This window comes from Caretta caretta, chromosome 12 (genome assembly GCF_965140235.1).
Source record: "Caretta caretta isolate rCarCar2 chromosome 12, rCarCar1.hap1, whole genome shotgun sequence".
NCBI lineage: Eukaryota > Metazoa > Chordata > Testudines > Cheloniidae > Caretta > Caretta caretta.
Genome location: NC_134217.1, coordinates 19,213,094 through 19,228,640, shown reverse-complemented (window position 1 = coordinate 19,228,640; position 15,547 = coordinate 19,213,094). Strand labels below are relative to the sequence as shown.

The 15,547-nt window shown below is 39.1% G+C and overlaps 1 protein-coding gene across 3 annotated transcripts in view; it reads right to left on the bottom strand.

Moving 5' to 3' along the window:
- The window catches only part of ITFG1 (integrin alpha FG-GAP repeat containing 1), a 219,357-nt gene that overhangs the window by 40,509 nt on the left and 163,301 nt on the right, over positions 1-15,547 (bottom strand). For all 3 annotated transcript variants that reach the window (XM_048816944.2, XM_048816941.2, XM_075118373.1), the window contains one exon: positions 14,486-14,564. In XM_048816944.2, the coding sequence (XP_048672901.1) occupies positions 14,486-14,564 (79 nt within the window). The remainder of the gene's footprint in view (positions 1-14,485; positions 14,565-15,547) is intronic.

Sequence of the window (15,547 nt, the reverse complement as noted above, 5' to 3'; positions counted from 1 at the left end):
GATGGCTAAGGGGCCACATCTAAAACAAGGCTTATTAAAATCTACCCAGAAACAAGCACCATGTGGGTTGGAGGTTCCACTGGGTATTGTGACCACATGTGGGTGTGCGAGAGAACACACAGAAACTGAGAACAGACAAGAACAGAGAGGGCGGGTGCAACAAACCTCATTGCCAACTGTGACCGCATATCTATTCAAGGGACACCATCACAGGACCTAACCACATCAGCCACACCATCAGGGGCTTATTCACCTGCACATCTACCAATGTGATATATGCCATCATGTGCCAGCAATGCCCCTCTGCCATGTACATTGGCCAAACCGGACAATCTCATCACAAAAGAATAAATAGACACAAATCAGACATCAAGGATTATAACATTCAAAAACCAGTAGGAGAGCACTTCAAGCTCCCTGGACACTCAATAACAGACTTAAAAGTGGCCATTCTTCAACAAAAAAAACTTCAAAAACAGACTCCAACGAGAAACTGCAGAACTGATATTAATTTGCAAACTTGACACCATCAAATTAGACCTGAATAAAGACTGGGAGTGGCTGGGTCACTACAAAAAATAATTTTCCCTCTGTTGATATTCACCCCTTCTTGTCAACTGTTGGGAATGGGCCACATCCACCCTGATTGAATTGGCCTTGTTAGCACTGACCCCCCATTTGGTAAGGCAACTCCCATCTTTTCATGTGCTGTATATTTATACCTGCCTACTGTATTTTTCACTCTATGCATCTGATGAAGTGGATTATAGCCCATGAAAGCTTATGCCCAAATAAATTTGTTAGTCTCTAAGGTGCCACAAGGACTCCTAGTTGTTTTTGCTGATACAGACTAACACGGCTACCCCTCTGAAATTAGTTATGTATGTTTCCAGTAGTCTGACACCTCGTATCCAAGAAAAGTTTAGACTAGAATTTCAACATCTTATGCTATTTAATGGATAGCGCGAGTATAGAATGAGGGAGGTATTTGTATTATTATTTTTCTGTTTGTATGGATATAGAGTATACAAGAGGTTCCAAATTAACAATCCTGGAGACCTCCAGAAGGGGCTTAGCATAGGCCGTAATAATGAAAGTTTCTTCAAACTACCATCCTGATTTGCCTCAATCCCTGAACTGGAAGGATCACTATGGGATGACAGGGTAATTAGGTTGCCATGAACCACTCAGTTCTCAGCCTCTCTACTAAGGCTACCATTCTAAGGGTGTAATTTTGTGTGTGTGTGTGTGTGTGTGTGTGTGTGTGTGTGTGTGTGTGTGTGTGTGTGTGTGTGTGTGTGTGTGTGTGTGTGTGTGTGTGTGTGTGTGAGTGAGAGAGAGAGAGAGAGAGAGAGAGAGAGAGAGAGTAGGTCATATTTCAATTGGAAAATTAACAAAGGAGTTATTTGCTCATGATGACTTGTACCAGCTCTTTTTAGAGTCTACTTAGATAATGGATCATTTTTAGATAGGAACTACTGGATTTACTCACCTTCTAACTATACAAAATGAGTAACAGTGATACAGTTCTTCTCAAACACTTTATGCCAAGTTACATCTAGAGCAAGATGATGCTAATTTTATAAATTCCAGGAATTGGTTTTTATTACAGAAACATGATTAGACTAATTCTTATGACACCCACAACCTCCCTATGGTATTACCTCCAAACAGACCTTTAATCATATTTTTAAAGCTAGTATTTTCAATTCATCAATACTTAGATCCCAGGACTTCAATTTTGGTTAAACAGATTTGTGGCTTCATGTCATTACTGATCAGGAGATGCAGGCCAATGAGACACAGGGATGGATTTAAAACAGCAGGTCCCACTTCATTAACTTTAACAGGGGTGAAGGAGGCTATCCATATCCCCCTTCAAAATATAGGCATTTTATTGGGTCCAATGCAGAGTTAAATGGCCCCAGGCCTTTTAAATCTGGATTGGAACCCTTCAGACTAACCCTTTAAACTCAGCCACTTCTGAATCTTTTTGCCACTTCCCCCTCAATGGGGAATGAGAGACCTCAGCGTGGGAAAACTAAGGTTTCCCCTTCTCCCTACAAGGTAATACGAACACCAGCTGTATCATGGGTCTCCATTCATGTTTACCCTGAGAGCTGGGCTTTTTAAACTTCTATCCACACTGGCCACAAGCTGAGATGAATTAAACATTTCCATGGTAAATGACTTTTTGTTTCAGTTTTCACCAAAAAGTTTAGTAGCAACTAGACATCTAACTTAATAAATGCCAGTGAATGTCAGGTAGGATCAGATGCTAAAATAGGGAAAGAACAGGTTAAAAATTACTTATACAAGTTAGATGTCTTCAAGTTATCAGGGCCTGATGAAATACATCCTAGAATACTGAAGGAGCTGACTGAGGAGATATCTGAACCATTAGTGATTATCTCTGAAAAGTCATGGAAGATGAGTGAGATTCCAGAGGACTGGAAAAGGGCAAATATAGTGCCAATCTATAAGAAGGGGAATAAAGACAACCCAGGGAAATACAGACCATTGAGCTTAACTTCAGTACCCAGAAAGATAATGGAGCAAATAATTAAGCAATCAGTTTTTAGACACCTAGAAGATAATAAGGTGATAAGTAACAGTTAGCACTGATTTGTCAAGAACAAATTGTGTCAAACCAACCTAATAGCTTTCTTTGATATAGTAACAAGTCTTGTGGATGGGGGGAAGTGGTGGATGTGGTATATCTTGACTTTAGTACAGAGAGTACACTTATAAAGTTTGCGGACAATACCAAGCAGGGAGGGATTTCTAGTGTTTTGGAGGATAGGATTAAAATTCAAAATTATCGGGACAAACTGGAGAAATGGTCTGAAATAAATAGGATGAAATTCAATAAGGACAAATGCAAAGTACTCTATTTACGGTGGAACAATCAGTTGCACTCATACAAAATGGGAAATGATTGCCTAGGAAAGTGTACTGCAGAAAGGGATCTGGGGGTCATAGTAGACGACAAGCTAAATGAGAATCAACAGTGTAACACTGTTGCAGAAAAGGCAAATATTCTGGAATGTATTAGCAGAAATGTTGTAAGCAAGACAAGAAGTAATTCTTCCATTCTACTCCATGCTGATTAGGCCTCAGCTGGAGTATTGTGTCCAGTTCTAGGCACCATATTTCAGGAAAGATGTAGACAAATTGGAGAAAGTCCAGAGAAAAGCAACAAAAATGATTAAAGGTCTAGAAAACTTGACCTATGAGGGAAGACTGAAAAAAATTGTGTTTGTTTAGTCTGGAAAAGAGAAGACAGAGAGACATGATAACAGTTTTAAAGTACATAAAAGATTGTTACAAGAACCAGGGACAAAAATTGTTCTCCTTAACCTCTGAGGATAGGACAAGAAGCAACTGGCTTAAATTGCAGCAAGAGCGATTTAGGTTGGATGTTAGGAAAAACTTCCTGTCAGGGTGGTTAAGGTGGAATAAATTGCCTAGGGAGGTTATGGAATCTCCATCACTGGAGATTTTTAAGAGCAGGTTACCAAACACCTGTCAGGGATGGTCTAGATAATACTTAGTCCTTCCATGAGTGTAGGGGACTGGACTAGAAGTCCTCTCAAGATCCCTTCCAGTCCTACAATTTTAAGATTTTACTTCCTAATATTAAATTTCTATCTATTCCTTTTAACCTAAAAATTGGGCCTCCAGGATGTGGTGAGGAAAGCAAAATCCTCCCCTAGACATCCTGTCCATTTGGCCCAGAGGCAAAAATTCCTTCCTGATCCCTAAACAGGTGATCTGTTCAGACCCATAGCATCCTGAAAACGGAGGCTGGCAATACCTCAAATATAGGACAGGAAGGGCATAGTAACAGTAGCATTAAAATAACTGCTGGACATGCAGGAAGGCTTTAAATACAAAGGAGACTGTGAATGAGTGGTCAGAAAGTCAACTGTCTCATCTGCCACCAGCACATTCCTTATATGTATTCTGAGCCAGGAAGAGAAGAAATGTTGAAGTGAGACTAAGCATGTGGGCTCCTCCTTCCTATAGGACCCAACGGGTTGGCCCCCTGCTGGTCTGACCTGTGCCCACTGAGACATTTGCAGTTGTCTTTGTACTTCACATTGCCATAACTCATCATCTGCAAAGAGCTGCTATACATGGAACATAATATTTATTTCAGATAATCAAATCACTGTATGGAAAGCATCTGATGAAGTGAGCTGTAGCTCACGAAAGCTTATGCTCAAATAAATTGGTTAGTCTCTAAGGTGCCACAAATACTCCTTTTCAAATCACTGTAGTGTATACCAGGGGTGAAAGTAAGGCGGTACGGGCCAGTACAGAATACCAGTAAAAAGTGGCTGGCTGTACTGGGCCCTACCGCTTTACTTTAAAGCGCTGCCGTGGCAAAGGACCACAAAGGACCCTGCTTAAAGCACTGCTGCAGCAGCGCTTTATTGTCGCTTCCCCTTTTGCCCCCCCCAGGCTGCCAACTGGGGGGGCATAAAAGCTATTTGTAAGTAATGTGGGTTTAAAAAAAAAGGGGGAAGATTCAGAAGACTGCCAACTGGGGAGTTGCAAAAGGAGTACGCAAAAGCTTTTATGGATTAAATTGTGCCTACCTCTGCACAAGTGCATATATATATTTGAGAACACAAGGAGACTCCCTCACTTGCATGAGTGTGGGCCGTGCAAAATTCTGGTCTTTGTGCTCCTGCTAAGCAACAGCTGGGGGAGTCTAAAAAACACAGTGGCACCAGACTCAAAACAGGGAGAGGACTATCATCCCTCCCCTCTTACTCCACAGCAGCAGGGTATACTGGAACTACTCAGATCCATACTCCCCAAGTGTTCTCAGAGTCACTAAGCTTGTCTAGGACACAGTGTTTCTGGGAGAATGTGCTTCATACATCTTGCAGCCCATCATACATCCACCAATGTGAACAACAGTTTGGAACCAGAATCTTGCCGTAAAATAAAAACAAAACAACTCAATTAAAATAAAAAAGTTGGGAAACGCAAGCATTAAGATTCCTACGTCTCTTCAACTACATTGCACTTGTTTAGTAATTTGTATTCCTGCTTTTCTTGTTAAATATGCCAGAGTTTAAGGCCAGAAGGGAATATCAGATCATCTTATATGTCTTAATACGTTTTTATTTATGATGTTAATTTACAGACTCGCTTGCAAATTAACCAAGTAGCAGTCCCTGTGCCTGTCATTCCTGAAAGAGAGAATGTGCACTGTGAGGTCAAATAGTAAGATTTTTAGCAGATGCCTACTAAGCATGCACAAATATTTTTTCACTTTATTATTGTCCAACCAATTTGTTTCAAATGGGATTCTAAAGTTCTTAGTTTTTTAAAGCAAAGACATTCACTTAAAATAAATCCTCTTCTTGTAAGCTTAGTCCTAAAATGAGAGCAAACCAGTGTCAAAAGAAAATGGAAAACCTCAGACAACATGGCTTTTATGAAACAAATGGAATCTCAGCCAATTGTCTTTAAAGAATATATGTCACAATTTCTGCTTTTAACTATGCTATTTTGTGGATCATAAAGCATCTTTTAGCAAGGACTTTACAAATAGAAACTAACAACGTATTTTTGCAAGCTGGTTGTTCTTTTCTCAGATATGAAAAATCACAATATGAAATAGCGCACTAGAATCCATTCTGCAAGTAACATTTCATGAAGTAAATGTTTATCAGTTTGTCTATAGTCTCCATTTTCTTCACTATTCTTAAAAACAAAGATTCATCTAAAATATTTTAGTATTTTGAACCCATTTAATAGGATAATAGGCTATGCTAGATGGATAGATCATTTAAGATTCTTTGCACAGCCCCTCCAAAGCAATATCCTTCCTTTCATATCATTCTACTTGATAGTTTAGTACCATCAACTAGTGCTCACAAATACTACTTTATTGCTTGAGTTGCTTTTTGATTGGCTGTTACATTAAGATTCCAATTGACTATGTCTTCTAAGATAATAAGAATCTGCACATCAGTAACTCCGTTCAGAGGACCATTTGCTGTATTGTACAAGTCAGGCAGATATTTCCTGAAAATATCTTATAACCAAGTTTAGTTATAGTTTTATGGCTACATAATTGCTTCAGAAAATAAGGCTGTGGAATGTACACACAAAAACTATATAGCCTCAAAAATCTATTAAACTTGGAGAAACTCATCAAAACCAACGTTATGAATTATCATATGGGATCACCATAATGGCCACCATGCACTTTTAATACAGTTCTGTTGTTCCTTAACGCTATCACCCAGAAGAGGATTTATCATGATTTGGTGAAGTTTCACAACAAGTGAAGGTTTGTGTATATTGCAATACAGCAGTATCTGTAGACACAGGGAAGTACTGATGTCATTGTACAAGGCACTGGTAAGACCTTATTTGGACTGTGTACAATTCTAGTCACCCATATTCAAGACTGATGAATTCAAACTGGAACAGGTCCAGAGAAGAGGTACTTGATCAAGGGAACGGAGAGCTTATCTTGTGAGGAGACTGAAAGAACTTAGCTTGTTTAGCCAAGCAAAACAAAGGCTGAGAGGGGATATGCTTACCCTCTACAAATATATCAGGGACAGTGAAGAGCTATTTAAGCTAAAGAAGAATATTGACACAAGAACAAATGCGCATAAACTGGCCATGAAATTGGGCTGGGAATTAGAAGGTTTCCAATCACCAGAGGAGTGAGGTTCTGGAATAGCTTCCCAATGGGAACTGTGGGGGAAAATAACCTAATTAATTTTAAGGTAGAGCTTGATAAATTTATGAGTGGGATTGTATGAAGGTTGTCTGAAGTGATGAAGTATGGGTTTGGTGGCCTTGGGAGCTTTCAGTTAATATTCTATAGTTCCTAAAATCTGATGCTTCAGGACTTCAACCAGTCAACTATATGGATAAGGAAGGGGATTCCCCCCCCTCTGATGTATTATGTTTTTGTCTCCTTCTTCTGAAGGATCAGATATAGCCATGGCTGGAGATGGGCCACTGCTATGGGGTGGTAGCGAGAATTTAATTTTTTTTCTTGAAAACTCAAAATTTTTTGCCTGAAAAATCAAAGTGAAATATTTAGTTTCACATCAGATTGACTCAAACTGAAATATTTGGGTTTGTTGAACCAAATGAAAATGCAGAAAACCAGTAGAGCCCTTGAGTATCTGAACTCCTGCAATACTGCATAGGTTTGAAGAGTGGGGCCCAGTTTCCTTGTTGATACTGAGGGTATAATGCAGTTCTGGTGAGTCCATTCTAGTCGAAGTAGATGGTACTGATGAGGGTGCCTTGGGGGGGGTGCCAAGGATCTATAAGAAGCATGGTATCTTCCCAGTACCAAGGTCATCTTAGTGGCCAACTTAGATGTAGACTGTATAGAAGTAGTTGTGGGAACTGTCCTCTTAGAGAAGGAATTATTCGATGCTGTAGTGTCCTGCTTGTGTGGCACCGAAGGATTCAGTATTGTGGCATGCTTGCTGCCTTTTTTCTCTGTTGAGCACAGAGCCCAGGCACAGGATCAGTACCGAGAGTGTCTGGAACCTTAGATGTACTCACTGTGGGATGTGAGGTTTCCGCTGCAGTCTTGTTCCATGGGGACCAGTCTTTTTGAGGTGGACTCTTTCTGTGGAGAATGACTCTGTTTGCTAGAGGCCTTGTCCATGGATTTACTTTGGGTAGACCCAGGTGAACATGCTGAAGTTGGAGGGGCACAGTGTTCAGTCAGCGAGCAACATCCGGAGGTGTCTCCTGGCCTGGATCTGAGGCCATTTGGAGGGAATGCTGCATCATTAAGAGTCACAGTTTTAGCTCCTAATTTTTTCTTGCCCTGCCCTTAATAGCAGAGCAGATATAGAACTTTTGTGGGATATGAGACTCTCCCAAGCAGCGGATACATCAGGAATGCCTGTTGCTGACTGGGATGGTCTCCTGGCAAGAGACGCACCACTTGGAGCCTGAAGAGCCTGGCATACCCAGGGGAAATAGAATCTAACAGGAGAAGGTTCCCCTCCCGAAAAAGTAAATAAAAAGTAAAGAAAATTAAAGAAAAAACCAAACTAAAGAAGGGTAACTATGGTAAGCGACTTCAAAAAGTAAGGGACACTAATGGTCCATCTCAGGCTGAAGTGGTTAAGGAGAATCTGGGGGCAGTTCACCTGAGCAGCCCTATATAGCCTTGGAGCAGGGCTCAACGAAGAGTAGGGCACATGGCCAGACTGAATGGGCACCAATACCAAAAATCTCTAATTAAAGGTACAAAGGGTGTGGGCACACCTGAAGTGGAGCACCCATAGGGACAATACTTGAAGAAGAACTAGGAATGTTTTTGCCATCCTTTAATGAAAAAAGTTTCAATTTATTAAACCAACATAGTTAAAAAAAATACATTCTGGCTGACAATCTGCATGACAAGTTTGAGTCTGCTGTAATTTTAAATAGTTAAATATTATACCCTAAATTTGGGACATTTATTATAATGCTGTTTAAATATATATACTTTGCCAGTTGTTCCACAGTAATATATACATTTATAGTATTATCACACTTGCAATGTTAGATTTGTTAACCTGAGTTTGTGCTGACTGTATTATTATTCACAAGCAAGAGTGAGAAAGAGCCATGATTGGATAAACAACTGACCCAAGTGAGTATAATTAAATCTAAAGAAACATTATGTTGTGGTATATTTTATTTATAGCACACCTCACCCCCCAAAGGAGATAAAGCTGCTCAAGTTGGTGACTTTTGCTAATCTTTCCTCCCCCCCATGAAATACACAACTGTTTGCTAAAGAAAGGAGAGCTACTTATCTGCAGCCTTAGTTCTCTGAAAATAAGTAGTAATATGGTTATATATTCCTTGGTCACATGTCCTCTGGCACTTCATGAAGAAGTTGATTCATAGCTCAATAAAGTCTTTTTGCCTCAATGCACATCAAGAAGCAAATACACTCACTTCACTGCATAACTGTTAGTTTCTTTTTGACTTGGGTCCAGACCTAACCAATACAGTGACCTAACTTTAATGATGTAATCCAGGGATAATATTTTCAAAGACCTCAGTTAGGAATTAATTCTCAAAAGGAAGTGTTATAAATAGGTCCACATTTCTGGAGACTCACATAGCACAACAGACATACTGGACAACAAAAAGTATTCTATTAACAACTACAGGAGGTGCCTATTAGTGGACTCCAGTCCTTCAGCTTTATTTCCATGTTTCTGTGTAAGAGATGGAGATACCCAAACAACAAAAAGATGAGTAAAACATATGGCCAGATGTAATTACCTTCCAAGCGGTTTTCAGAAAAGATGGAAAAAAATAGATTTTTTTTTTTTTTTTTTTGCCAGAGACAGCATTCAGATTTTAAGCACACAAGACCAAACATGTTTGTTGGCAACAAAACACAACGAAAACGCCAATCATTAAAAATATCTTTCTCAACACTATCTTAACAACATATATCTTAATAACCCTAACTTTCATGTCCAATACTTGCTTCTCAGTCATTCAAGCACAAAAGACAAGACATCCAGACACCAACTAGACAAGATGGGAAGAATAAGGCTGTCCAGTGTGAAATAAAGTAACAGACAATGTAGCATTCAATCTCCTTCAAAACTTATGCTGAGCCAAAATGGCTTTAAAGAAGAGTAAGCAAACTCTATATTTAAGAAAAAAGAAAAGGAGTACTTGTGGCACCTTAGAGACTAACCAATTTATTTGAGCATGAGCTTTCGTGAGCTACAGCTCACTTCATCAGATGCATACCGTGGAAACTGCAGCAGACTTTATATATACACAGAGAATATGAAACAATACCTCCTTCCACCCCACTGTCCTGCTGGTAATAGCTTATCTAAAGTGATCAACAGGTGGGCCATTTCCAGCACAAATCCAGGTTTTCTCACCCTCCACCCCCCCACACAAATTCACTCTCCTGCTGGTGCTAGCCCATCCAAAGTGACAACTCTTTACATAATCAAGTCGGGCTATTTCCATCAATGTCTTCAAGTGTGATTGATCTGAGGTGGGCTACAACTCAGGCAGTTTTGACAAGCCTCTCAAGTTTTAAACTTGATAGAGGACAACAATTAGAGATGCAAGTTGTCAGTCAATAAGAAACTATCCCCTTAGGGTACAGTCTGATTTTAATATAGTATGTTAGTGTAAAATTAAATGAAAAAGTGTCTGAACTCATTATGGAGTTCTGAATGCTTCTAGCAGAAAATAAGAGTTCTTTTTAGATTCAGGTCATGAAGCTTGCTTTGCAGTGATGAAGATGGGAAATGAAAAACACCAGCAGAATGATTTACTAGTTAAGATGAATTCCGACAATGTATTAGGAAGGAATTTTGAATTAGCATGAAATATTACTTCATCTCATTAAAAATGTAGGCTAACATTTTCAAATTTAATTTGTCTGAAGTTAGGCACCTACATCCATATTTAAGAATGTAGGAAAACAGAAACTGCCATACTGTATCAGACCAGTGGTCCACCTAGTCCAGGATCCTGTCTAAGAGTGTTTCAGAGGAAGGTGCAAGAAATCCCACAGTGGACTACTATGGAATAACCTGCCCATAGAAGGTTTCTTCCTCTATCCATTAGTGATTGACTTGTACGCTTTAGCATGAAGATTTATATAGATCATAAAAAAACTATTTTTAAATTCTATCATTGAAACGCTGGATGTTCTCAACCATACTAGTACCTATGTCCTTTTTAAAATTTTACTAAGCTCTTCATCACAATGAGGCAATGAGTTCCACAGGTTAATTATGTATTATCATAGAATCATAGGACTGGAAGGGACCTCGAGAGATCATCTAGTCCAGTCCCTGCACTCATGGCAGGACTAAGTATTATCTAGACCAATGGTTCTCAAACTTTTTTTTCGCAGACCACTTGAAAATTGCTGAGGGTCTCGGAGGACCGCTTAATGATCTTTCCAAATGTTGTTTGTACCATTAGCTAAGTATTGTAAAGCGCTTTGGATAAAAGTGCTAAAAAAACCCACACAAATAATAAACAACTTTTTTTGTTCTACAAATAAAAGCACACAACTCATATTTTAATATGAGTAGTCTCACCTTTCTAATGAGATGGATGTGCTCTCTCTCCCCCGCTGCAGAAGCCCCCGAGCTGGGGCTGGGAATGTGGGCTGTTTCTCCCTGGCAGCTGCAGCCCTGGAGCTGGGGAAAGTTGCCTCTTTCTCTGGCCACCGCAGCCCTGCACGTCCCAAATTTCCCCCACCCCCTCTTCTCACCTCACTGCCCCCTCCTGTTGGGTCGCCCTCAAAGTTATGTAAGTATGATACAATTATAATTATGTAGTAGTAGAAATAAAGATAGACAAAAGAGTATATAGGTATTGTAAAAAGGTATGAACATCAGTTCCATGCTGTTGAATTTCACTCTGTAACAAATACAAGGCCAAAGTGCAAATTATTTCAGGCAGGTACAGGACAAAAAGTCTGTGCTGGAAAGTGATAAGAACTTTGAGGAAACAATGCTGTTCTTTAAAACAACACCCTGATGCTCTTCCCCCTTGTCATGCCTATGTAAATCTTGGTATCCAAAGAGGGAAAAATAGATAGCGGAATAAAACTTGCTAAATGAATCAAGAGTCATAGATTGCGTTGTTAAGTAAAAGAATGAATGATGAGTGCATGGAACTGAGAGCCTGAAGCAGGGAAATAATTGGTTAGTAAATGGTGCCAGCCGAATCCTAAGAATTTCAAACTTGGTATCGATGGGCCGAAGAATATGCAAAGTGGAGACAACCAGGTGACCCCCAGAGGGTGAACCGGAATCCACCCAAAACACATCAAGGAAGAACAAGAAGATAACACCTAGCCATCATGGAACCATCATGGATGTACCACCTGCTGATTGAGCTGATTGATGGTCATCTCAATTGTAAATTCAGCATGATGAAGCAACTTCCATAGACTTGTATTGAACCAGAGACCTACAAAAATTGGGTCCAGGGACTGTGTTCTTTGAGTCTGGTTCTACGACCACCCTCCAGGAGCATCGGATGTGCATCTGACAACAACTCGGCTCCACTCTCGTAACCAGGCCACCTGGCCAGTGACGTGGCACGAGCAACATCTAGGCTGGTAACTATAACAACCTTTATGTAGAACCTGTGTGTGAATGTCTGTGTGTGTGAATGGATCTATATAGAAATTGCATATAGGAATATTTTGTTGTATTTACAATAAATGTGACAATTTGCCTTGTCCCTCTTACAAGATCCTGTTGATATCATTTTTATTAGTGTAAAACTCCCACCTACCCTCTATTCCCCTCAAGGCCACCACCTCACCTTACATGTGTGTCTTCTCCAGGGTCCAGGCACCTAATTAGTGGAGCCACGCAGGCGGGAGGTGGGAGGCCCTTCATCCTCTCATGTGCGGCCACCCAGCTACACCCCTTAGAGAGAAATATCCACGAACCACCTGAACGAGGCTCGCAGACCACAGTTTGAGAACCTCTGATCTAGACTATTCCTGAGAGGTGTTTGTCTAACCTGGTCTTAAAAATCTCCAGTGATGGAGATTCTACAACCTCTGTAGGCAATTTATTCCAGTGTTTACCCACCCTGACAGGAAGTTTTTCCTAATGTCCAACACAGCCCTCCCACTGCTTCTTGTCCTATCCTTAGAGGTTAAGAAGAACGATTCTTCTCCCTCCTTCTTGTAACAATTACAAGGAGAACAATTTTTGTCCCTGCTTCTTGTAACAATCTTTTATTTACTTTAAAACTGTTATCATGTCTCTCTGTCTTCTCTTTTCCAGACTAAACAAACACAATTTTTTTCAGTCTTCCCTCATAGGTCAAGTTTTCTAGACCTTTTATCATTTTTGTTGCTCTTCTCTGGACTTTCTCCAATTTGTCCACATCTTTCCTGAAATGTGGCACCCAGAACTGGACACAATACTCTATTTGAGGTCTAATCAGCATGGAGTAGAGCAGAAGAATTACTTCTCGTGTCTTGCTTACAACACTCCTGCTATTATCTCCCAGAATGATGTTCGCTTTTTTTGCAATAGTGTGACACTGTTGACTCATATTTAGGTTGTGGTCCACTATGACCCCCAGATCCCTTTCTGCAGTACTCCTTCCTAGGCAGTCATTTCCCATTTTGTATGTGTGCAACTGATTGTTCCTTCCTAAATGGAGTACTTTGCATTTGTCCTTATTGAATTTCATCCTACTTACTTCAGATCATCTCTCCAGTTTGTCCAGATCATTTTGAATTTTAATCCTTTTCTCCAAAGCACTTGCAACCCCTCCCAGCTTGGTATCATCCGCAAACTTTATAAGTGTAAGAAAGTATTTATTTTTATCAGCTTTAAATTTGTCATCTTAGTTTTGTGTGTCTCCTTTCTCTCATACTCAATTAAAGGGTAAATAGAAGTACCCAATTTACCTTCTTTATAACTTCCTATCATTTGTTTATACCCATATCACATCCTCTCCTCTAAAAAGTCCCTATTTAACCAATTTTTTTCATGCAGATGTTTTTGACACTCATCTCTGGACCCCTTCTATTTCTCTTATATCTTTTCTGAGTTAGGGTAACCAAAACTGAACACAGTATTCCAGGTGAGGGCATACCACTTATTTGTATAATGGCATAATAATACTTGTCATAATAATGGCCCATTCCTTATATGTCCTAATATTTTGTTTAATTTCAACTGCTACACAGTTTTTCAATGATGTGTCCATAATGACACCTATGTCTTTTTCCTGATTGGTTACAGTTAATTTGGAACCTGGTAATGTGACTTAAATGAGAGATACAAGTACATGGCCCCTCAGAAAAATCAGGCCCCTTATTTAGGTGGCTAGATATGGATTTACATGGTTAACTTTAGGCATCCAATTTTGCAAATTTGACCTTCGCAGACAGTACATGAATCACCAGTACTAAAAAATTCAACGATCCTACAACATGCATTGAACAATACCAGAAAAAAATCTACATTGTGTTTGTTAAATGAATTATCATACATGTAAAAGGGAATCAAAATGATTTTATTTAGTGAGTAGCATGTGCATTGTATTCCACAAAAATAAAGATTCTGACTGAAAGTTTCTAGCCCATCACTACCCCCGATCTTTTACAGCTTCAGTTCATGAAAGACTGAAATTATACCTAACAAACTTTTCATGACACTGCCCAGTGCTCAGATTCTGACAGAAAGTGAAAGCTATTCAAACTCTGTTTGCAAAGGACAAATGAAAGGAAGTAATTACAGTCGTCACAATAAATATGTAAGATGAAAACTGAATGGAAAACATACTGTATTTGTGCCTTGTATACTGGAAGAACTGTTCAGGAACAAACGGACCCATTTAATCTTTTAGTAGATTTTTTGTAACCTCCTGTATGTTGCTGATGATTACGTGCAGAAAGATCATAATTACATGTACAGTATTAAGAAATAAATACTGGTCCTACCTGAACCATTTTTCAGATACCCATTTGCATCTACAGTTGTGTACATGATATAAGGTCCAGGCTGATTCACACCAAAGGGCTGCAACACAAAGATGAAATTAAGCATCCAAACTTTGATTCAATTTTTTTCAAGTTTAGGAATTAGCACAGCTAAAATAACAAAATAAAACTAAAGGCGAATTTCTGTGGCTTCATGGTTAAGATCACACCTTAGATGTGGATATCTCTTCAAATGTTTTACTATATCAGAGTAGAATTCATTTTCAAAATATGATAATCATTTTGCTATCTATAAGTAATGATACTCCTTTCAGTTAATTCCTAAACACACTTTTCTAAAAGCTTTATTGTAAAAATACTTCTATTATACATGATCAAAAATGATAATGTATAAAAGTGTTCACTCTATCAAGTGCTCATTCCATCATAGTATCTTTAGTTGTGGTTGATTTGACTAAATGCAGTCAAATGAAACAATGAATCCAGTCAGTTTCATGTAAAAGCCAAGTCTGGAACATTCTGCATCATTTTCAGATGCTTTTAGTCAACGATGCAGAAAACAGTATTTCCAGTACTGATGCTGTTTCATCAACTACTGCAAGTGTAAAGGGAATGACTGACTGCAACCTGACAGTTTGATGGAACTGTAGAAACTAGTGTCAGAACTTAAATGAGCTGATTATCTAGGGTTTAAAGTCACAGACTGTACAATCTTATTAGAATCTATCTTAAATTCTTTCCCCAAAATGAAACCAAACAACTTGACCTTTTTCTTGTAAAGGACATAATTTTGAGCTACTTGGCCATTAGCCAAAGTAACATGCTAGCAATCACTATATAAGGTCTTTTCACAGTTTCAGTGTTAAGTATGGTTGCCCTGACAGCCATAACTTATCGGGACTAAAATCATACATATATACTTTACATAACAAAACCTTATAAATTATTCAAATTATTTGACAATTCGAATACCTTCTCAGTGAGACATATTATGGAGTGGTGAGTGTCAATCCATAAGTAAGGCTGCAACTGAATTCTATTGTAATCTGATTTTCTGTAGTC